The 25,298-nt window shown below is 43.5% G+C and overlaps 1 protein-coding gene across 1 annotated transcript in view; it reads right to left on the bottom strand.

Annotated features, from left to right (window-relative positions):
• The window catches only part of CAP2 (cyclase associated actin cytoskeleton regulatory protein 2), a 148,742-nt gene that overhangs the window by 32,009 nt on the left and 91,435 nt on the right, over nucleotides 1–25,298 (bottom strand). The window contains exons 5-6 of the mRNA XM_056521238.1: nucleotides 6,342–6,485; nucleotides 5,958–6,043 (exon numbers count right to left, since the gene is read on the bottom strand). Coding sequence (XP_056377213.1) covers nucleotides 5,958–6,043; nucleotides 6,342–6,485 — 230 coding nt within the window. The remainder of the gene's footprint in view (nucleotides 1–5,957; nucleotides 6,044–6,341; nucleotides 6,486–25,298) is intronic.

Genomic DNA, 25,298 nt, shown 5'->3' with positions numbered 1-25,298 from the left:
ACAGAGGAGGATAACATAATATTACAGAGGGATCTGGGGAAGCTGGAGGCTTGGGCACAGACATGGCAAATTAAGTTTAATGTGGATAAATGTAAGGTTATGCATTTGGGTCATAAAAACAAAATGTACAATTATGTGCTAAATAATAAAATATTAGGTAAAACTTCTACCGAAAAGTACTTGGGGTACTGGTGGACAGTAAACCAGACTTTAGTGATCAGTTCCAGGCAGCTGCAGCCAAGGCTAATATAAAGTCATGGATGTATCAAGAGAGGCATAAAGGCTCGTGACAAGGACATCATTTTGCCTCTGTATAAATCACTAGTCAGACCACATATGGAGTATTGTGTCCAATTTTGGGCATCTGTATATAAAAAGGACATGGCTGAACTAGGTAGTACAAATACACTGATATGTGTCTATTATACCCTAACCCCAGTGACTCAGGAGAGGAAGGATGGGACAACTGGTGGCCCAGAGCCGGTAGCCTATCACTCCCTACAGCTAATACTATTCTAGGCCCTAAGCCTAGGCGGAATTGTCGTTCTAAGAAGGACGGTCCCGCTCTTAAACCTAACTGTCAATCACTATGCTTACCCTGTCATACATTTACCTTCCTTGCTAGGATAGATACTATCTCACTAGCCGGGCCAATCCCTACAGCTAGGTGTTAATACTGAAAGCAGTCTCAATACAGTCTGCCAGGGATCTCCCTGACTCCCTATATTAGGGATAGATACTCCTGAATATATCTAAATATCCTTACTGCAAGGAGTATGTGCTGTAGGGTATATATTGTATCCACAGATTAAATATCCATAGTCAAAATGGTGTCTAAAGATGATATACGCAATACCACGTCCAACTATGGAGCATAAACAATGATAGGATCTGGATAAAAAGGGATGTGCACCAGTCTGATGCACTCAATGTAGACAGTGATAGAATTTTCAACTAAAGAAAGTGGGCACGCATCACCCTCCATATACAAAATATTGTGTTTAGAAATATTGATCTGGATAAAGAGGCGTGCACAAACAAGCAAGATTTCTGGCTCTCACAGACCTGTAACTTCTTCTTAAAGAGTCTCCTCTGTCCTCCACTCGTACCTGTATTAATGGCACCTGTTTGAACTTGTTATCAGTATAAAAGAAACCTGTCTACAACCTCAAACAGTCACACTACAAACTCCACTATGGCCAAGACAAAAGAGCTGTCGAAGGACACCAGAAACAAAATTGTAGACCTTCACCAGGCTGGGAAGACTGAATCTGCAATAGGCAAGCAGCTTGGTGTGAAGAAATCAACTGTGGGAGCAATTATTAGAAAAGACTACTCATAATCTCCCTCGATCTGGGGCTCAACGCAAGATCTCACCCTGTGGTGTCAAAATGATCACAAGAATGGTGAGCAAAAGTCCCAGAACCACACAGGGGGACCTAGTGAATGACCTGCAGAGAGCTGGGACCAAAGTAACAAAGGCTACTATCAGTAACACACTATGCCGCCAGGGACTCAAATCATGCCGTGCCAGACGTGTCCCCCTGCTGAAGCCAGTACATATCTGGGCCCGTCTGAAGTTTGCTAGAGAACATTTGGATGATCCAGAAGAGGATTGGGAGAATGTCACATGGTCAGATAAAACCAAAGTAGAACATTTTGGTAAAAACCGCAACTTGTCATGTTTGGAGGAGAAAGAAGGGACTAAGGGACCAGGACGACTGATCAATGTAAAGGAAAGAATGAATGGGGCCATGTATCATGAGATTTTGAGTGAAAACCTCCTTCAATGAGCATGGGCATTGAAGATGAAACGTGGCTGGGTCTTTCAGCATGACAATGATCTCAAATGCACCGCTCGGGCAACAAAGGAGTGGCTTCGTAAGAAGCATTTCCAGGTCCTGGAGTGGCCTAGCCAGTCTCCAGATCTAAACCCCATAGAAACCTTTGGAGGGAGTTGAAAGTCCATGTTGCCCAGCGACAGCCCCAAAACATTACTGCTTTAGAGGAGATCTGCATGGAGGAATGGGCCAAAATACCAGCAACTGTGTGTGAAAACCTTATGAAGACTTACAGAAAATGTTTGACCTCTGTCATTGCCAACAAAGGGTATATAACAAATTATTGAGATGAACTTTTCTCATTATGTCTCTCATAGTTGAGGTACACCTATGATGAAAATTGCAGGCCTCTCTCATCTTTTTAAGTGGGAGAACTTGCACAATTGGTGGCTGACTAAATATATTTTTGCCCCACTGTATATTACAAAGTTTATTATATTTGCTTATACTATTGATCAATGCAAATGTTGTTCAAATGACAATGCCTATTTAATTTGTGTCAGCCAAAACAAGACACTTAGAAAACAATAGGATATCTTATGATTTCCCACCAAAAAGCAAATATAATTGTATTATTATGTCTGTTTCATATGACATAAATGGGTGATAACTAATATGGCTGCTATTACTGCTATCATCAAAAGTGTAGCAGGCTTCATGAGACTAATGATGAATAAGAAATCTGTTGTCCAGAGATCTACAGGGGTGGGTTATTACTATATACAGTAACTAGGAAGTTTTGTCATCCAGGAGTGATCATGGCCTTGTATAAGTCCTTGTGAATAATGGCTGAACAGAATTTTAGCAATTCATTTACATACATTTATGGTTGATTATGGAAGTTTTTAGGTGGATGTAACCTTTACAAATAATATGTCATGGTAGACAAATTTCTTTACTACTGTCGCTACAAAGTTTAAAGGGGTACTCCAGGGAAGTATATATATATATATATATATATATATATATATATATATATGAAGCTCAAAAGCCACCACACTTTCTGAACATGTTCCCTGTAAACCATCCTGCATGATATGCATGGCTTCTGTGGCCTCTGTGGTCTTCTCTGGCAGCTTGATATTATTTGCTATCCTTTTCTCCCCTTGCCTACATCTCCCAGAAATCATTGCAGCTCTGCCAGCCCCCACCCTCCCACTCTGAGCATCAGAGAGAGATTCAGTGTCTTATTGGCTGAGGCTGCACACACCTCCCCACTCTTAGCACTAAAGGGAGCATGGCTCATCAGAGCAGGGCAGAAACCACAGGAGAGTGGGGGATGCTTTCAGAGAGGGATTTGGACAGAGACAGAGTGGATGGCTGGATCATGTCATTCCCTCACTTCATGCATGTAGGTGACAACCAAAGAGAGGATGCAGCTTTATATAGCTAATGAATGATATTTAGACAATTAAATAGGTTGATGAGAGGGATGGGCTATGAGTTTACTTCCCTGGAGTACACCTTTAATGTTTTTATATATTTTCTCTACCATAGTAAGGCTGCATTCACATCTCGTTTTTGCAATATGGTTGCCGTATCCGGTTTCATTGAAAAAAACGTATCGAACCATATTGCAAACCGTATATATAGACATTTCATTGTAAACCGTATGCCAACCGTAGCATCAGGTTGTGTACGTTTTGCATCATTTACGGGTTTATACGGATTTTAACGGTACACCAAACTGTAGTCTACTACGGTTTTGTGTCCCGGTCAAAAATCGTATCCAACCTGTATACGGTTATTTTAAAATGGATTTCTATGGTAACCGTATTGAACCGTATGTGCGTACGGTTACATCCGGTTTGCACAATACTGTTTTTAATTTTTTTAATTTATTTTTTAAATTTTTTGGGGGAATTCAATAAAAAAAGAACTTTATTAAAAATTTTGACAAACATAAAACTGTATCCGTTTTTTTTCAAGGAAAACTTATTAAAACGTATGCTAACGGACATTCGTTTTCAAACCGTATACGGTTTAAAAAATGTGAGGAGGCATATACGGTTGCATACGTTTCGGTCCAGTTGGGAGACATGCGTTTTTTGTACAGAAATGGGATACGGGACCCGTATTGCAAAAACGAGATGTGAATGCAGCCTTAGTGATGTTATAATTAAAGGCACCTCATTGAACATTAGAATTGTTTTCCTGCACAGCAATGCTCCTGAGTCCTGGCCATCCACTATTGACTATTCACTTGAACTGGGCTGTGATGCAGTTAACTGTACAGTAAATGGGTGAAGGGGCCACTATGCAATACAAAAAAACAAAGGGAACTTGGTCCATTGGTTCTTCAGACTGGTATTGCTTATAAATTATAATATTATAGCATATAGTAACAATATGCTTTGACATTATGCCTGCTTTAAAGCTGGGCATAGACATTTAAGACATAAATTATTGGCTCATTAAATCATTTCATATATCTGCTAGATGCCCTAAATTAAAGAGGTCTGTCGTGGAAAAAAAGTGGTTGCACTGCATCAAGTGCCCAGTAGTTTGTGTTGTGCTCAGTCAAGATCATTTGGGCTATTATAATGGAAAATTTACAATGTACTGTACTGGGAATTTGCTACTTAATTAACTGATTCTGTGGGACTTTTTTTTTTTTTTTTTTTTTTTTACCATTATGCTTTCTAAGGGTGCGTTCACACGCTATTTGTTCTTGCGGGTTTTCCGCTGCGTATTTGAAAGGGGGCGGGCCCTTCTCGGCTGTCCGTAGCAGATTTTCCGTGGCGGAATTTACGCTGCGGAAAATCCGCCGCAGTCCCTACTGACTTCAATGGGGCTTGCGGCGGATTTTCCGCAGCGTAAATTCCTCTGTGGAAAATCTGCTGCAGACCGCCGAGAAGAGCCCGCCCCCTTTCAAATACGCAGCAGAAAACCCGCAAAAACAAATAGCGTGTGAACGCACCCTTAGGGTGGTTTCACACACAATGTTTTTGTTGGGGAAAAAAAATGCAACAGCAGTTTATGGCACAGTTTTTTTTCTGAGCCAAAGCCAAGACCCATTGGTTTAAAGAATTGAAAAAAATAAAGGAAGGATTTCGGCAGGGTTCACTCAGTGTAAAATGTGCGTAATGTCTGCATGGGAAACATGTGCTGCTATTCCGCACATTTGACCAATCCGGCGGATGCTAAGACCACTTGGAAATGCCCAGTCTCATAGATGGCAATGAATTTTATTGCGGATTCTGAAGAAAGAACAGACATGTCTATTCTTTCTGTGAACCCTGGAATTGGAATTTCCGAGGCAGAAACATCTGGCACTGAAATTCTGCTGTGTGAACAATGCAGCAGAATCCCATTGAAATCAATGGGACTCTTCCTACTGCTTTGGCAAAAAAAAAAAAAAAAACTGCATCAAATACTGCAGTGATGTTTCTCCGAAAACACAGCATGTGAACCACGCTTACGGAAATAAAGCTTATGTGCAAATCTGTAAAAATGTATGTATGCCATGTCACTGTAAATCCTGGTTTACAACTTCAGAACTTCAAATATCTAAAGTAAAACTTCACTTTTTAAGTCTTTTGCAGGACTGCTGTGTATTTTCCGTGCTCAAAACTTTCCATAGTTTTTTTTTTTTTTTTTTAACCTTTTCACAGATTTTCCATGCATATTTGTATTGGACTAGAGCAGGGGTCTCAAACTGGCTGCCCTCCAGATGTTGCAAAACTTCAACTCCCAGCATGCTTGGACATGCTCAGACAGCCATTTGCTGCAGCTAATTTGCAAGTTGAAGTTTTACAACATCTGGAGGGCAAACTGTTTGAGACACCTGGACTAGAGAAAGAAGATCTACCCCTGTATACAAGCTACATGCTTGACAATGCCTGACATTTTTCTGTAGACATGCCATGGTCATCACGCATCATGGTCATCACGCATCATGGTCATCACGCATCATGGTCATCACGCATCATGGTCATCACGCATCATGGTCATCACGCAGGGGCATATGAATATAAAGGTTCTTAGTATTCCAAAACACTACAGAATGATACATTTTGTGAATCCATAACAGGCAAATACATCCCAAATCACAACTTCTGTTCTTGCTTTGATAAAAGCTAAAAACAATAGAAATGATGCATGTATTTGGCTTACCTATTTTTGTAGTCCTTCAGTACTCTGTTAGTGTAAAACGCAGCAGCGTCAGCCATCTCCTTCACAAAGGGACCTGGAGCAGGTGTCTACACATAACACATGATTAATCTCAGTAATCTACATCTATTCCACAGTGGGGAAGTTATCAAAATGTAAAAAAAAACTTTAGCTTTATTGTTGCCCATAGCAACTGTCACAGTCCAGCTTTTGTTTTTTAAACTGCTCTGGTGCAATAAAAGCTGCACTGTTAATGGTTGCTATGGGCAACAAAGACACCTTTTCTTCTAGACCACTTTTGATAAATCTTCCCCATATGTCCAAACTTCAGAACACTTTTAACCAAGTTATTGTAAGTATTTATAATTCCCACTAAATATAACTCACCACTGCAATCCAGCCAAGTGCTGGAATACTTTCACTTATTGCTGAAAGGTGGTTGAACATTTCACTTCCTCGGTTTTTCTCTCGGAATGTTTGTATTTCTAGAATCTTTTCTGATATGGGTTTCAGGAGCGATTCCAGTGCAGCCTATGTAAAAAATACATATATATATGAATATACATACGGTAGTTAGATTATGGCAAAACCATTTGTTTATCTCTTCAAAAGTTTCCTTCATACAGTGGTCCCTCAAGTTACAATATTAATTGGTTCCAGGACGACCATTGTATGTTGAGACCTTAACCCCTTAAGGACCGGAGGTTTTTCCGTTTTTGCATTTTCGTTTTTTGCTCCTTGCCTTTAAAAAATCATAACTCTTTCAAATTTACACCTAAAAATCCATATGATGGCTTATTTTTTGCGCCACCAATTCTACTTTGTAATGACGTCAGTCATTTTGCCCAAAAATCTATGGTGAAGCGGGAAAAAAAATCATTGTGCGACAAAATTGAAAAAAAAAAACGCTGTTTTGTAACTTTTGGGGGCTTCCGTTTCTACGTAGTACATTTTTCGGTAAAAATGACACCTGATATGTATTCTGTAGGTCCATACGATTAAAATGATACCCTACTTATATAGGTTTGATTTTGTCGGACTTCTGGAAAAAATCATAACTACATGCAGGAAAATTAATACGTTTAAAATTGTCATCTTCTGACCCCTATAACTTTTTTATTTTTCCGTGTATGGGGCGGTATGAGGGCTCATTTTTTGCGCCGTGATCTGAAGTTTTTAACGGTACCATTTTTGCATTGATAGGACTTATTGATCACTTTTTATTCATTTTTAAATGATATAAAAAGTGACCAAAAATGCACTATTTTGGACTTTGGAATTTTTTTGCGCGCACGCCATTGACCGAGCGGTTTAATTAATGATATATTTTTATAATTCGGACATTTCCGCACGCGGTGATACCACATATGTTTATTTTTATTTTTATTTACACTGTGTTTTTTTTTTTATTGGAAAAGGGGGGTGATTCAAACTTTTAATAGGGGAGGAGTTAAATGATCTTTATTCACTTTTTTTTTTCACTTTTTTTTTGCAGTGTTATAGGTCCCATAGGGACCTATAACACTGCACACACTGATCTTCTATGTTGATCACTGGTTTCTCATAAGAAACCAGTGATCAACGATTCTGCCGGATGACTGCTCATGCCTGGATCTCAGGCACTGAGCAGTCATTCGGCGATCGGACAGCGAGGAGGCAGGAAGGGGCCCTCCCGCTGTCCTGTCAGCTGTTCGGGATGCCGCGATTTCACCGCGGCTATCCCGAACAGCCCACTGAGCTAGCCGGGATGCTTTCGGTTTCACTTTAGACGCGGCGTTCAACTTTGAACGCCGCGTCTAAAGGGTTAATAGCGCGCGGCACAGCGATCAATGCCGCGCGCTATTAGCCACGGGTCCCGGCCGTTGTTAGAGGCCGGGCCCGACCCGCTATGACGCGGGGCCACGCCGTGGCCCCGCGTTATAGATCGGGAGTGGACACATGACGTTCCAGTACGTCATGTGTCCTTAAGGGGTTAAAGGGGTATTCCAGGCAAAACCTTTTTTTATATATATCAACTGGCTCCGGAAAGTTAAACAGATTTGTAAATTACTTCTATTAAAAAATCTTAATCCTTCCAATAGTTATTAGCTTCTGAAGTTTTCTGTCTAACTGCTCAATGGTGATGTCACGTCCCGGGAGCTGTGCATGATGGGAGAGGACGTGAGTCATCAGAGAGCAGTTAAACAGAAAACAACAACTCAACTTCAGAAGCTAATAACTATTGGAAAGATTAAGATTTTTTAATAGAAGTCATTTACAAATCTGTTTAACTTTCCGGAGCCAGTTGATATATAAAAAAAAGTTTTGGCCTGGAATACCCCTTAAAGTCTGTGGAAACCTGGTAATTGGTTTTGAAGCCCCAAAATGTCATCAAAAAATAGGAAAAAGTGAGAATTAAGAAAAAATAAGTAGATAACTAATATAGATAAAACAAGTCCTTACATATAAAAGTAAGCAAGAACTGCAGGGAGCTGTAACTCACTGTCTATGTAGAGGACAGGAGCTTCTTCAGGGTCCTGTACAGTACACGCAATGTCCCCAAAAAAGTAAAAAGGAGCAGCTAACTGTGGCACAGGTAAAGAGTAGTACAGAACATGTAATACCTCCCTGTACTGTAGGGAGCATTACCAGACAGGAATTCAGTGCATATGCTTCAGTAATACAGGTGTTTTACCAGTGAATGCCCATTGTAATTGGTCAGGTCCTCCAACCATTGACATGTTTCGCAGATCTGGACTGTCTGTATTAAATGTTGAGTATGGTTTCAAGTTACAATGGTCCAGAAAAGACCATTGTATGTTGAAACTATTATATGTTGAGGCCATTGTAAGTTGAGGGTTCACTGTACTTCCAAATTTTTTCATTACATTTTTTGCAAGCGTTTGGTGGCGTTTTTCGCTTTGTAATATTTATGTTATATATTTTCATATTTTTTTCATCCTTTAACCCCTTAAGGACCCAGCCCATTTTCACCTTAAGGACCCGAGCATTTTTTGCACATCTGACCACTGTCACTTGAAGCATTAATAACTCTGGGATGCTTTAACTTATGAATTTGATTCCAAGAAAGTTTTTTCGTGACATATTCTACTTTAACATAGTGGTAAATTCTCATTGATACTTGCATCATTTCTTGGTAAAAAATTAAAAAATTTCATGAAAAATGTACTTTTTTTTATTTTTCTAACTTTGAAGCTCTCTGCTTGTAAGGAACATAGACATACCAAATAAATTATATATTGATTCACATATAAAATATGTCTGCTTTATGTTTGCATCATAAAGTTGACATGTTTTTACTTTTGGAAGACATCAGAGGGCTTCAAAGTTCAGCAGCAATTTTCCAATTTTTCACAAAATTTTCTAAATCGGAATTTTTCAGGGACCAGTTCAGTTTTGAAGTGGATTTGAGGGGCCTTCATATAAGAAATACCCCATAAATGACCCCCTTATAAAAACGGCACCCCTATACAAAGTATACAAAATGATATTCAGAAAGTTTGTTATCCCTTTAGGTGTTTCACAGGAATAGCAGCAAAGTGAAGGAGAAAAGTCAAAATCAAAATTTTTTACCAGTAGACCCAGTTTTTTAATTTTTACAAGGGGTAAAAGGAGAAAAATCCCTCCAAAATGTGTAACCCAATTTCTCTCGAGTAAGGAAATACCTCATATGTGAACGTAAAGTGCTCTGTGGGTGCACTAGAGGGCTCAGAAGGGAAGGAGTGACAGTGAATTTAGCTGAAATGGTTTTTGGGGAACATGTCGCATTTAGGAAGCCCCTATAGTGCCAGAACAGCAAAAACTACCGACATGACACAATATTTTGGAAACTACACCCCTCATGGCACATAACAAGGGGTACAGTGCGCCTTAACATCCCACAGGTTTTTGATTACTTTTTGGTAAAGTCAGATGTGTATATTGATTTTTTTTTCACTAAAATGCATTTTTTCCCCCAAAATTTACCGTTTTTACAAGAGGTAAGTGTGAGGACGCGAAGTGCAAAACATTCTTTAACTATATAAATAGCAAAAAGTTAAAAAAAAGAAATCGTAGGCCCTTTAAAAAATGATGAGGAAGAAATTATAGAGGGGGATGAGGAAACAGCAAATATATCAAACAAATTGTTCTCCACTGTATTCACAGAGGAAAATGAAATGCCAGGTGAAATACAGCGAGTAAAGGTAAACTCCCCAGTACAGGTCACCTGTCTAACCCAGGAAGAAGCACAGTGCCGCCTACAAAAAATCAAAATAGACAAATCACCAGGCCCAGATGGCATTCACCCCTGGGTTCTAAAGAAATTAAGTAATGTAATAGACAGACCCCTATTTTTAATATTCAGGGACTCTATAGTGACATGAACTGTTCCCCGGGACTGACGCATGGCTAAAAAAGATATAGTGGAGCCCGAGAGGGTTCAACAATGGGCAACCAGGGTAATACGGGGAATGGGAGGACTACAGTACCCAGAAAGATTATCAGAATTTGGGTTATTTAGTTTAGAAAGAAGAAGGCTTAGGGAAGACCTAATAACTATGTAAAAATATATCAGGGGACAGTACAGAGATCTCTCCCATGATTTATTTATACCCAGGACTGTATCTATAGCAAGGGGGCATCCTCTACGTCTTGAGGACAGAAGGTTTCTACACCAGCACAGAATGTAAGAGCAGTCAGACTATGGAACTCTCTGCCTGAGGAGGTGGTCATGGGGAACTCTGTAAAAGAGTTCAAAAGGGGACTGGATGCATTTTTGGAGAGTACTAACATCGTTGGTTATGTATACTAGATTTATAGGGACAGAACGTTGATCCAGGGATTTATTTTGACTGCCATATTTGGAGTCGGGAAGAAATTTTTACCTCTAGTATGAGGGTTTTTTGCCTTCCTCTGGATCAACTCAGTAGGGACATATAGGTTGAACTTGATCTTTTTTCAACCTTATGAACTATGTTACTATGTATGTTACTGCGGGCGCACTACAGAAGAGGAGTCACATTTGGCTGTTTGCTAATTTTGCTGAAATGTTTTTTGGGGGGGCATGTCTCATTTAGGAAGCCCTTGTGGTGCCATAACAGCAAAAAAACTAACAAAAAAACCCCCACATGGTATACTATTTGGGAAACAACACCCCTCAAGGAACGTAACAAGGGGTACAGTAAGCCTTTACACCCCACAGGTTTTTGACAAATTTCCGCTAAAGTTGGACGTGAAAATGAAAAATTAGATTTTTTCCACTAAAATGCTTGTGTTATCCCAAATATTTGATTTTCACAAGGGGTAATAGGTGAAAAAGCCTCCTAGAAAATGCCCCAAAATTTTTAATCCCATTTCTACTGAGTATTGAAACACCCCATATGTGGATGTAAAGTGCTCTGCGGGCGAACTACAATGCTCAGAAGAGAATGAGAAAAGTAGCTACAACACCGATACAACAAGGTGGATCCCTGTAGTTCCACCCAAAGGGGTTAACTCAATATAATGTATAGATTATGTATCGGCGCTACTGTGGGAGCACGGGGCCAAAAGAGTATCTCATACTCTTCGATACTTTTTGGCCCTGTGCTCCCACAGTCGTGACGTCACTATCCTCTTGGGTCACGGCTCTTTGCAACCCAAGTCAGTAAAGCTTCCGGCCGCCAGATCTCCCGACGTGTAAGCTTCCTGACACCCCAAACTCCTGTACCAAACAGTTCACATACTTCGCAAGTACTTGCGAACTTCGCAAGGGGAGAAATACAGCAGGTATTTGGTTTGCGCATAATACACTGACACTTGTATGAGATACAGTCATGGCCTTAAATGTTGGCACCCCTGAAATTTTTCAAGAAAATTAAGTATTTCTCACAGAAAAGGATTGCAGTAACACTTTTGCTATACACATGTTTATTCCCTTTGTGTGCATTGGAACTAAACTAAAAAAGGGAGGAAAAAAAGCAAATTGGACATAATGTCAGACCAAACTCCAAAAATGAGCTGGACAAAATTATTGGCACCCTTAACTTAATATTTGGTTGCACACCCTTTGGAAAAAAATAACTGAAATCAGTTGCTTCCTATAACCATCAATAAGCTTCTTTCTTCTGTGAGAAATACTTCACTTTCTTGAAAAATTACAGGGGTGCCAACATTTACAGCCATGACTGTACATGAAGGAGGGAGATTATCCAGGAAAGTTCTTAGTACTAAAACGATTTCTTATTTGCACAGCCCTGCAATGGTTGAACGTAACAACTGCCTCTAGGACTAGCAGAACTATGCATGATATAGCTGTATACTGAGGAATATAAGACTGTTTTCAGAGTAATGTCGCAAGATTTGAAGGTGGTACTCCCCATCTTAATTAGAGGATGATATAAACCTCTCTCTATCTATATATTTTTTTTCCTAGTGGATAACACTGTGTCTCTGTTCCTTCTCTGGCATCGATCTTGTATGAATTTTTCACCAGAATCGCAGTAAGTGCTGTCACTTTTAATAACTTTTATCCTCCATAGCGCCGATACACAATCTATACGTTATATTGGGAATTATTTCACACACTAAACTTTGGTCTATTATCATTTAGCACAGATACCAGGGTTAAATGTATGTAAAGTTTATCCTGATCTGATATCTGGACTATGTGGTCTACAACTCCCTACCCTGTGCAGCTCAGCTTGCTGTAGTCGTTGTTTCATCCTTTCTCATTCTTCTCATGACAGTAGGAAACTAGCAGTTACTACTACTAGATAGGCAATATGTCCCAAAAATGGACGTACACATAACACTTTTTTTTAAGGTAATTTTAGAAAATTAGGATTAGTAGGGTGTGTGGAACGGCAATAAGGTTGGTGTACCTATACCGAGTGCAGAGGGGGAGGGGGTCATGATAGACAAAGGCTACAGTGCCAGGTAAGGAGACACTAGTAATGGGGTTTATGCTGCATATTTCATCAATTTTAATTAATCAGAAGTGAAAATGCAGTAAATCTGCAGCAAAATCCACAGCAGTTTCTATGGATGAAAAGTTCCACCACTAATTCTGCAGATTTTCCTATTGATCATGAAGTTACACAGATATCACTGTTTTATTACCAGCACATAATACTAAATTACATGTCTGTTTCAGTGCAGTTTTTAGCTTAACACAGTACAAAGTTCCAGTTATGGTTTCCAGACAATATAATGATTTACCTCCTCTAATGATGACGACGTCTTGACCAGGAATTCATTTTACTACTGTTCTTTCTTCTGTTTGCTTATATTTACCATGCCAAGGCCAGAGTGTTTGACTAAATAGATGGATCAGAGAGCGGCATGTAGTGGGAATTGTGTACACTATCCCCCCAGGTTCATTTTAAAGAGTTTATTTGCAGCCTTAACTATATTAGGGTTCCCTGGTTTTTAACAACCAAAAAGCCATAATATTATGGTAATGTTGTCAATTTGATGAAGACCAAAGCTATAGAAATGATGGCGATTTTGGCCCTGAGCCATAGTTTTAGGAAGAAAATTTGTCTTGAAAGTATGTGCAGATGCTGAGCTCAATACTGTGCTGTACATTTCCCATACATGAAAAGAAAGAAAGGAGACTTTTTTCCTTAGGCCTATAGACTATAACTAACTGCATATAGCATGTTTTCTTTATTGTTTGGCATGTGTTTTAGACAATCATTGGAAGAGTTGGGGGAACGTCAGTAACCCAAATACTGTATCTATCACCCATATCTAATTCTGGTGAGGCCATAGTCATTACAAACATCTTAGGCTATGTTCACACGCCAGAATTTCTGCATGGAATTCTGCATGAATATCCTGCATGAATTTTTAGCCAATACACTTCAATGCGATTCTGCTGTCCCATCCCATTCACACAGCAGGTCTGCTGCAGAATTTCTGCAGCAGGAATACCATTGACGTGAATTGGCTATAAATTCATGAAGAATTCCATGCAGAAATTCTTCTGTGTAAACATAGCCTTAGGCCGCGTTCAAATGGCGTAAAATTGGTGTGAATTTATTGGCCATTAAATTTAAAGGGGTATTCCAGGAAAAAAACTTTTTTTTATATCAACTGGGGCTCCAGAAAGTTAAACAGATTTGTAAATTATACAGGTAAAGGAGAGTAGTGTAGCTCACCATAGCTTAGTACGTGCCCAAGGTTACTGGCGTTGCCTAAAACCCCAGTTATTCCAAGGAACAATTTGAATAATGGTGTATAATCGGAATTATACAGAAAACCAGTCCTCAAAGGTACTTAGAAAAAGTAGTGGAAAGAAAGTGATATGTCCAAATAGCATTAAAACAATTTAATAAAGATAAATGCAGAAATGTATAAATGTATATAGTCGACGTCTAACTTAATTGTTCCATACTTTCAACTTTCTATGGTCCAACAACTATTCCCACCCCGAAGATAATATTGGGACTTGTGAAAATTTTTTCAACAATTTGCCCATTCGGGATTTGTACATACATTTTGTACCACCTTACAGATTGAGCCAGCTGCTACTAAGCAAGGAACTCACGTTTGTCTCAGCTGAGCATCAATCCAGGAATCCAATCCGCCGCTGTTGCGGACATCCTAGGAGCCGGAACACTGTGCTGAATGTACGTGCCCCAACTGTGTCAATCACCTATGCTGAAGGAGCGCGACTCCCACTGTGATCCTCCGAACACTGTCGTCTTGCCTCGCATCTCAGGATGGCCGGCATACTGCAGCCGTAACCAGAGGCTGATGCGCCCTAACAGAACGTGGACCCGGTGAGCAGTGCAAAGCGAGCAGAATTTTCACATGCGGAATCTGTGCAGAATCTGCACGAACTATTCACTTTTTAATTTAATAAAATCTATCTTTTTTACTACTGTAGCGCTGGTACTACAACTCCCATCACGGAACAAAGTCTGTTCCATGTTGGGAGTAGTACAGGGGCTGAGGGATTGATCGCATCGGGTTTCACTTCTGAGACCCGATGCGATCAAAAGTTATTATCCAGGGGAGCGGGCTGCATGCCAGCCGCACTGCTCCCCAGCAATGTATATTTATTACTGTGAAAACTTCAGATTAAAATACCCCACCAGGAGCCCTGAATTGCAGGCACCAAGTAGCTATTCAGGGCTCCCGATGGAGTTTTTAAAAATTCCATAGTGCGGATTAGGTTTTTAATATAGATAGCCGGGTATCGCGGCACAATGCCGCCCGCTTCCCTGGCAGGAGCCATCTCTCCTACTACAGCTTCCATCATGGAACAGACACTGTCTATGATGGTAGCTGTAGTAGGAGAGATGGCTCCTGCCAGGGAAGCGGATGTCATTGCGCTGCGATTCCTGGCCGGGGATTAGTAGTGTTACTGCAGAAGTCCAAGGTGGCTGCGGCTAAGATGCGGAATCATGCGAAATCCGCGCGGAATCCGTGTAAACATTTCCGCACGGATTCTGCATCAATTCAGCATCTGTTTAACTGCAGAATTCTGCACTAAACAGAATTCATGCACAAGCATGGGCGGACTGACCGGCCGGTCCGATCGGACATCGCCTGAGGGCCTGGCCAGGTGCAGGGCCCGCCGCTGCCGCCGCTCCTAAGGATCCAGGACACTTGTCCCGAATTCCCAGCAGACAGCGCTGCCTTCTCCTGTATGTGTGGTACACGCACATTCAGGAGAAGGTGTCCTCTCTGTGTGAGCCATATCTACGACTTACACAGAGGGTTGGGACGCCAACTCTGCTGTCTACACCTACTGGGGGGGGACACTAACTCTGCTGTCTACACCTACTGGGGGGGACTCTAACTCTGCTGTCTACACCTACTTGGGGGGGGGGGCAGTCCAACTTTGCTGCCTACACCTACTGGGGGAAACTCTAACTCCACTGTCTACACCTACTGGGGGGGGGACTCTAACTCTGCTGTCTACACCGACTGGGGCGGGGGGGGGGACACTAACTCTGCTGTCTACACCTACTGGGGGGGGGGGGGAAACTCTAACTCTGCTGTATATACCTAATGGGGGGAACTCTAACTCTGCTGCCTACACCTACTGGGGGGGGGGGGGGGCGACTCTAAATCTGCTGTCTACACCTACGGGGGTGGGGAGGGGCGGTACTCTAACTCTGCTGTCTACACCTACTGGGGGGGACTCTAGATCTGCTGCCAGCACCTAATGGGGGGGGGGGGGGGTATGATTCTAACTCTGCTGTCTACACCTAATGGGGGGGGGGGTATGATTCTAACTCTGCTGTCTACACCTACTGAGGGGACTCTAACTCTGCTGTCTTCACCGACTGGGGGGGGGGGACCCTAACTCTGCTGTCTATACTTACTGGGGGAGGGACTCTAACTCTGCTGCCAACACCTAATGGGGGGGACTCTAACTCTGCTGCCTACACCTACTGGAGGGGGGTTAGCTCTAACTCTGCTGCCTACACCTACTTGGGGGGGGGGACTTTAACTCTGCTGTCTACACCTACCGGGGGGGGGGGGGAACTAACTCTGCTGCCTACACCTACTGGGGGGGGGGGACTCTAACTCTGCTGCCTACACCTACTGGGGGGTAGCTCTAACTCTGCTGCTTACACCTACTGGGGGGGGGGGAGTCTAACTCTGCTGTCTACACCTACTTGGGGGGACATTCTATCTATGCTGCCTACGCTTACTGGGGGGGGGACTCTAACTCTGCTGCCTACACCTACTGGGGGGGGACTTTAACTCTGCTGTCTACACTTACTGGGGGGGGGGGAGGGAACTAACTCTGCTGTCTGCACCTACTGGGGAGGGAGACTCTTACTCTGCTGCCTACTCCTACTGGGGGGGGGGGGGGGGGAAACTAACTCTGCTGTCTACACCTACTGGGGGGGGGGGGACTCTAACTCTGCTGCCTACACCTACTGGGGGGGACTCTAACTCTGCTGTCTACACCTACTGGGGGGGACTCTGACTCTGCTGCCTACACTTATTATGGGGAACTCTGCTGCCTACACCTAATGTGAGGGACTATCTCCTATGTTCCTGCCTAGCTAATATGGGGACAAACTACTAAACTAATTGGAGGGCTACCTACTAACTACATAGGGGGTTTTCATAATGCCCCTCCTGAGACTAGACTCTGGATCCGCCACTGGGTGGAAGGGGTGCTGGCTACCTACTTGACTATCTCCCTGACTACCTAACTTTGTACCTGGATGCCTAACTACAGAAGGTAGGTGGGGAACAGCACTGGACCCATCCACTGTGCCCGTGGTCACCTGGACTGCCAATCCAGCAAACAGCCATGGAGAGATGCAAAGGCCACAGCACAAGTCTGTGGGTGGGGGTGACTCTAACTCTGCTGTCTACAACTACTGGGGGAACTCTAACTCTGTTGCCTACACCTACTGGGGGGGGGGGGGGGGGACTATAACTCTGCTGCCTACAACTACTGGGGGGGAACTCTAACTCTGTTGCTTACACCTACTTGGGGGGGGGGGAACTATTACTCTGCTGTCTACACCTACTGGGGGGGACTCTAACACTGCTGTCTACACTTCCTGGGGGGACTCTAACTTCACTGTCTACACCTACTTGGGGGGGGGACTCTAATTCTGCTGTCTACACCTACTTGGGGGGGAATCTAACTCTGCTGTCTACACCTACTGGGGGGTGTAGACGTTTCAGCTCCATATGAGCCTTTATCAAGCATTGCTTGATAACGGCTCATATGGAGCCGAAACGTTGCTTTCTGTAACCAATAAACTTCAGCTCTATTTTCACTGACCGGAGCCTCCAGACTGGTACTGTGGCTTATGAATCTCTCTATGGATGCCTAACTAATTACCTACATACCTGGCTATCTAACTACCTACATACATGTCTGCCTAACTACCTACCTACATATCTTACTACCTACCTACATACAAACTATTTACCTGGCTTCCTACCTACATGCCCTTATACTGTGAAGGACACTAAGGAGGGCTTTATAACAGTTAGGGGCTCATAGATGGAAAGATTGTGTAGAGGAGGGGGGCACTGAAAAAATGCAGAGTCTAACATGTTTGTCCTGCAGAAGAGATTGACATGGCTAGTCTGATCCGGAGGGAGAAGAAAAGGAAAAAGGATGTCGCTGATCAGAAAAGATGTAATTGTGAGTTCCTAGATGTAACTGTAATCATTTATATGGCATACAGATCCTGTGTCCAGCTGATATCTAACGCCATATGGTCCTGTATATAATCACTTATATAGTATACAGATCCTGTATAGTATACTGGTCTGTGTATAGTGGTTTTATTTAGTACAATATGGCAGTATTATCCAGTTATTGTGTGCTGATAAATACTTTCTCCTTATATACTGGTATTATTGGTCATGGAAAATTATTTTACCTACCTTAAAGTGTTTCTTATATATAAAATGTTGTTTATTTTGTGTGTAGGGCTGGTAGAGGGATTTGGGTAGAATAGGGGCAAAAGTGTGACCAGTGGCAGAGCATTGCAGGGGGCCCTTGCTTTTTTTGGTCTGAGTGTTGTCAGTGTGAATGCGGCCTTAGGGTTTATTCACAAGCAGCAGATTTGTTGCAAAAATTCACCCGACTGTCCCATTCATGTAAATAAGGGGGCTTGCAGAGATACAAGTGTCTGCTGCTAAATCTTGTATATTCTGTGGCAAGGCCATAATGTGTTTATTTACGTTGGGGTTGGGGACCACTATACAAAGTTTAAACCTTTTCACATTCCTGCCTTAAAGAAGCTTTGTGTAGGTGTAGATAAGGTTTTGATATATTTACATCACATTTGCGATTTATAGGTTTGCACAGTATTTGTTTAACAATATAGTTAAGCTGTGGGAGATTTTTCTTGATTTTTATGAAACTATTTACTTGAGGGTCTTGGTAAATATCAAGAAGGTAGGTTTGAAAGGGACAGAATATATTCACATAATGCTTTGCCAATGCGCTTTGTGCAGGTTCACCCTGATGGACTTATGTTGATCATTATATGGTATCTAGTGTCATGACACAAGTGAACTACAGAGATAAACAAGAAGAGGTTGTATCCATTAATGCACTGCAGGACATCAGCCACTTATAGTTGAGTGTAAAGTGACATCTGACAATCTCAGGTCAGCAGCAGACAGAGTAGCCCTGCAGGACACCAACAGTTGAACAGGCTCAACTATCAGTGAATGATAACGAAGAGCTACTCAGCTCAAAATATATAAGTTGTAAATGAGAAATCCCAGCTGCTGCTCTTTTATATCTGTGTCGTCTATGTCTTGTACAATCTTTGCACCTGTCTCTCAGTGAAAGTTTTATGATTTTCATACCCTCATCCCAGATTCTTTACTTAAAATAGCATGACAACAAGGGACATGGCAACCTTTGAGTGGAATAGAGACAAGATCGTTTTGAAATCTTCCCGTTTTATTGTTTGGGGTCATGTGTTCGGCATGCCTTTTGGATGTAACTTTTTGGTACAAATGCATCTTGGTCATCTCACAATTTCTGAACTTAGGCTGCACAAAAAAATTTGCAACTAAGTGCAGTGAGTTGTATCACAAATTCTAATAGAAACCAAATGTAAGACTTATTTAGTAATTTAAAAATCTGGTTAACCAGTTGATTTGAAAACATTAAATAGAGAACTCGGTCGGCACTGCTTCAACAGACGAACACACACTTGTGCATCTGGAGATGTGTCAATGAATCTGCTTCAGCTAATCTTTCTCCAGCTATACAGTGCTCAGTGGATAGCAAACTGGTGAGGATTCTTGTATACTTGCAATAGAGACGAGAAACCACGGCACTCGAGCTGCCGGAACACTTGTACTTCTTTATTGATACATGGGAATATACAGACACCGGGAGCGAAGGCGGAAGGACGGGACTCCTGTCCTTCTGCCTTCGCTCCTGGTGTCTGTATATTCCTATGTATCAATAAAGGAAGTGGAAGTACAGAAAATGCGGGGGGTTCTGTCTCCCAAGCGCTACTGTTAGATAAGGTCGATATGCCAATAGGTACACAGGATTCTTTTATTACATTTGTACATAAAAGGTACAACTGGACAACGTGTTTCGGCGTGCTCTCACGCCTTCCTCAGGTCCACAGTAAAAATGTTGTGGCGTCCTGTGTGGAGGTTCCTGTGTGCTGGCGGCAACCTCCACACAGGACACCACAAAATTTTTACTGTGGACCTGAGGAAGGCGTGAGAGCACGCTGAAACGCATTGTCCAGTTGTACCTTTTATGTATGAATGTAATAAAAGAATCCTGTGTACCTATTGGCATATCGATCTTATCTAACAGTAGGGCTTGGGAGACAGAACCCCCGCATTTTCTGTACTTCCACTTCATATATAGTTCTTTCCGTTGCCCTGCCTTGGGCACAACGGACAAGGGGGTACCAAGCAGCAAGCTGTAACAGTCCACCCCACACCATTCCAGAGTCGCGCAACAAATGTCGCATTACTCTTAGAGGTCAGTACCACTACACAGGTGTAGTGGTGGGGTTTCTTCATCTCTCTTCTTTCAACCAAGAAGTATATAACCTATGCCAGAGAGAGCCCCACACCTTTTTTGTTTTTCCTCCTTCTCATGTATCAATAAAGAAGCACAAGTGTTCCAGCAATTCGAGTGCTGTGGTTTCTCTTCTCCATTGCAAGTATACAATAATTTTATTTTTACATTTACAATCATGCAGCCACGAACACGATGACGTACTTTAAAAATTCTTTATGTAGATATCGTCCCTGCAACTGTTAAAGCGCGATATAAGCTGAAGCTTTCTGCTCCGTTTCCTAGGTATCCATAACACAGTGAGACCCAGAGCCATAGAAATGCAATGGCACTGGGTCTTGCACTGGTACAGTTACTTAGGAGACCGAGCAGAAGGCTCCGGCTCATGACACGCTTTAACCTTTGCTGGGACTGGGGGGAAACGACTGCTTCCATAAGGTATTTACTGCCTGAATTTTTAAAGCATGTTATTTAAAGTAAAGTCGGGGTTAATTAGTAATTATCAATGATGACTGAAGATGAGTCATCATCTAGAGCAGCACTTACCGAATTTCTTAAGATTGTTTAGAAAAAGAGGTAATAAAGCAGAAGTGTTTACTCAAAGAATCCTAAAGTAATCTGAAGCAACTGTACCCTGTCTCAAATGACAAGACATTTCAAAGAACACATGCCTCAGTCATGCAGGAGATTTTTCCAGATCACTTCTGCATATCCTCTACAATTGTCGTTTTTTGTCTTTAGAGATTAGCTATTGTGTAACGCCAGGTTTTACTCATCTATGCTTTAAAGGGTTTTTCCTACAAAAGGCCATATGAGCTAAAAATGAATAAAAACTTTTACTCACATGCCCCAATCCTGTGGTGCACCCATCCTGATAGTGTCCAGTCCTGGGTGAGCAGCATTTCCTGCATTTCTATTGACACACAGGAAGTGCCCCTTCAGCCAATCACCAGCTGGGGCATGTCGGCACTGTTGCCAGTGATTGGCTAATTTAGCACCTAGTGCCGCTCAGTTAGGACCAACAACCTATCAGGATGGATGCAATGGGTGATTAAGGCAGGTGAGTAAAAGTTTAATTTTTAACCTAGCTGGAGCCCAACACAAACTGTTATGATTCGGCTAGCTGGATGTGGATCCACTGTGTCAGCGAGGGATTGGCGTGGACCGGTTCTAGGGTTGCTACTGGTTTTCACCAGAGCCCGCCGCAAAGCGGGATGGTCTTGCTGCGGCAGTAGCAACCAGGTCGTATCCACCGGCAACGGCTCAACCTCGCTGACTGCTGAGAAGACGTGGGACAGAAGGACTAGACAGAGGCAAGGTCAGACGTAGCAGAAGGTCGGGGCAGGCGGCAAGGTTTGTAGTCAATGTGGATAGCAGAAGATCTGGAACACAGGCTTTGGACAACACTAACGCTTTCTCTGGCACAAGGCAACAAGATCCGGCAAGGAAGTGCAGGGGAAGTGAGGTAAGATACACAGGGAGCAGGTGGAAGCTAATTAGACTGATTAGGCCAGGCACCAATGACTGGTGCACTGGCCCTTTAAATCTTAGAGAGCTGGCACGCGCGCGCCCTAGAGTGTGGAGCCGCGCGTGCTAGAACATGACAGCCGGGGGACGGGTAAGTGGCTTGGGATGCGATTCGCGAGCGGGCGAATCGCATCCCCATCGCGTATGTCAGTGCAGCGCTCCCGATCAGCGGGTCTGACCGGGGCGCTGCAGAAGGGAGAACGCCGCGAGCGCTCCGGGGAGGAGCAGGGAAGCGGAGCGCTCGGCGTAACAGTACCCCCCCCCCCTTAGGTCTCCCCCTCTCTTTGTCTCCTTGTCCCTTTAACTGAGAAGAGAACATAGGGGGCATCTCTTGAGTTTCCTTCCGGAACAAAAAACAGTCCTGGGTAGCTACATCAGCGGCCGGTAATCCGGAAGAAGTGGGAATGGTGAGGGGGGGCAGAGGGTGAAGCTTGTCACGGGGCAGAGTGTCACCAGGACGGGGCTATGAGGAGGCACTGCACAGTCCTGATAGGCCTTGGGGAGACCAGGCACAGGAGGAGACACTGAGGCCCGACAGACAGGACTGGGAGCAGACGTGAGGCATTTCTTGCGGCAAGCAGGGCCCCAATTCTTGATCTCCCCGGTCGTCCAGACAAGGGTGGGAGAATGATGCTGGAGCCATGGCAGACCGAGGAGGACTTCAGAGGTGCAGTTGGGAAGGACGAAAAATTAAATCTTCTCGTGATGCAGTCCAATGCTCATAAGCAAGGACTCTGTGCGGTAACGCACAGTGCAGTCCAACTTCACTCCGTTGACCGAAGAAATGTAGAGCGGCTTGACGAGACCGGTCACCGGAATGCAGAACCTATTCACCAAAGAGGCCAGAATAAAATTTCCAGAAGCACCAGAGTCCAAGCAGGCCACGGCTGAGAAGGAGGAGTTGGCAGAAGGAGAAATCCGCACGGGCACAGTGAGACATGGAGAAGCAGACTTTGTACCAAGAGACGCCACACCCACGTGAGCTGGGTGCGTGCGTGCGTTTCCCAGACGTGGAGGATGAATAGGGCAATCCACCAAGAAATGTTCGGTACTAGCGCCGTACAGACATAAATTTTTATCCCTACGGCGAGTCCTCTCTTCATGGGTCAGACGAGACCGATCCACTTCCATAGCCTCCTCGGCGGGAGGCACAGGGGTAGATTGCAAAGGATACTGTGAGAGAGGTGCCCAGAGATCAAGGTCTTTTTCCTGGCGGAGCTCCTGGTGTCTTTCAGAAAAACGTATGTCAATGCGGGTGGCCAAATGGATAAGTTCTTGCAGGTTGGCAGGAATCTCTCGTGCGGCCAGCACATCCTTGATGTTACTGGATAGGCCTTTTTTAAAGGTCGCGCAGAGAGCCTCGTTATTCCAAGATAATTCGGAGGCGAGAATACGAAAATGGATGGCGTACTCGCCTACTGAAGAATTACCCTGGACCAGGTTCAGCAGGGCAGTCTCGGCAGAAGAAGCTCGGGCTGGTTCCTCGAAGACACTAAGGACTTCAGCGAAGAAGGACTGGACTGTGGCTGTGGCAGGATCATTGCAGTCCCAGAGCGGTGTGGCCCAAGACAAGGCCTTTTCAGACAGAAGACTCACTACGAACGCCACCTTAGACCGTTCTGTAGGAAATTGGTCCGACAACATCTCCATATGTAGGGAACATTGAGACAAGAAGCCACGGCAGAGTCTAGAGTCCCCATCAAATTTGTCCGGCAGGGACAAGCGGAGGCTAGGAGCGGCCACTCGCTGCGGAGGAGGTGCAGGAGCTGGCGGAGGAGATGGTTGCTGCAGAAGTTGCTGTAACCTGGCGGTCAACTGCGACAGCTGCTGTCCTTGTTGGGCAATTTGCTGCGATTGCTGGGCGACCACCATGGATAGGTCAACGAGACTTGGCTGCGGCACCTCAGCGGGATCCATGGCCGGATCTACTGTTAGGATTCGGCTAGCTGGATGTGGATCCACTGTGTCAACGAGGGATTGGCGTGGACCATGTTGGTGGAACGGTTCTAGGGTTGCTACTGGTTTTCACCAGAGCCCGCTGCAAAGCGGGATGGTCTTGCTGCGGCGGTAGCAACCAGGTCGTATCCACCGGCAACGGCTCAACCTCGCTGACTGCTGAGAAGACGTGGGACAGAAGGACTAGACAGAGGCAAGGTCAGACGTAGCAGAAGGTCAGGTGGCAAGGTTCGTAGTCAATGTGGATAGCAGAAGATCTGGAACACAGGCTTTGGACAACACTAACGCTTTCTCTGGCACAAGGCAACAAGATCCGGCAAGGAAATGCAGGGGAAGTGAGGTAATATACACAGGGAGCAGGTGGAAGCTAATTAGACTGATTGGGCCAGGCACCAATCACTGGTGCACTGGCCCTTTAAATCTTAGAGCGCTGGCGCGCGCCCTAGAGAGTGGAGCCGCGCGCGCCAGAACATGACAGCCGGGTACCGGGATGGGTAAGTGGCTTGTTATGCGATTCGCGAGCGGGCGCGTCCCGCTATGCGAATCGCATCCCCATCGCGAATGTCAGTGCAGCGCTCCCGGTCAGCGGGTCTGACCGGGGCGCTGCAGAAGGGAGAATGCCGCGAGTGCTCCGGGGAGGAGCAGGGACCCGGAGCGCTCGGCGTAACACAAACATTTAATTTTTTCAGGCAAACCCCTTTTAGCGTTGGAAGTTAGATATGGGTGTTTAAGGAAATGATAGAAGATATATAGGAAGTTAAATTAGTATTGAACACGTCACCATTTTTCTCACTTAATATATTTCCGAATATTTTACTAATAGGAAATGTTCACCTATTGTTGGTAACCAATCAAGTAATCCAAACATACAAAGAAACTAAAGCAAATAAGCTCAGAAATTAGCTATGTGTAATAATGTGGAATGACACAGGATGAAATTATTGGACACATGAAAAAAAGAGAAGTGTAAAAGGCATGGAAAGCCAAGACAACAGCTGAAATCTATCAGTGATTAAAAAGCAACCCAGCCCCTTGTCAGTCCCTACGGATAATCTACAATTGGCAGGTAGCATTGTGTTAAAGAAGCAGTATTAGTGTGAATAATGGTGACGTGATCAATACTTAATTTACCCGCTGTATCATAAATGAGATTTACTGTTAGCTTTGGGAATTGATTTGGTGATTGTTGTTTAAAAAGGGGGATAACTGCAAATTGGGATGACAGATCTTCACTGATTAACCCTTTAACGACCCAGGAAATTAAATTTTTGCATTTTCATTTTTTCCCTCTACTCCTTCTAAAAGCCACAACACTTTAATATTTCAATATACAGAGCCATATGAGGGCTTGTTTTCTGTAGTACTTTGTAACAACAACTTTCGTTTTACCA

Source organism: Hyla sarda, chromosome 5, assembly GCF_029499605.1.
Source record: "Hyla sarda isolate aHylSar1 chromosome 5, aHylSar1.hap1, whole genome shotgun sequence".
Classification (NCBI taxonomy): Eukaryota; Metazoa; Chordata; class Amphibia; order Anura; family Hylidae; genus Hyla; species Hyla sarda.
This window is presented reverse-complemented; position numbering and strand designations above follow the sequence as displayed.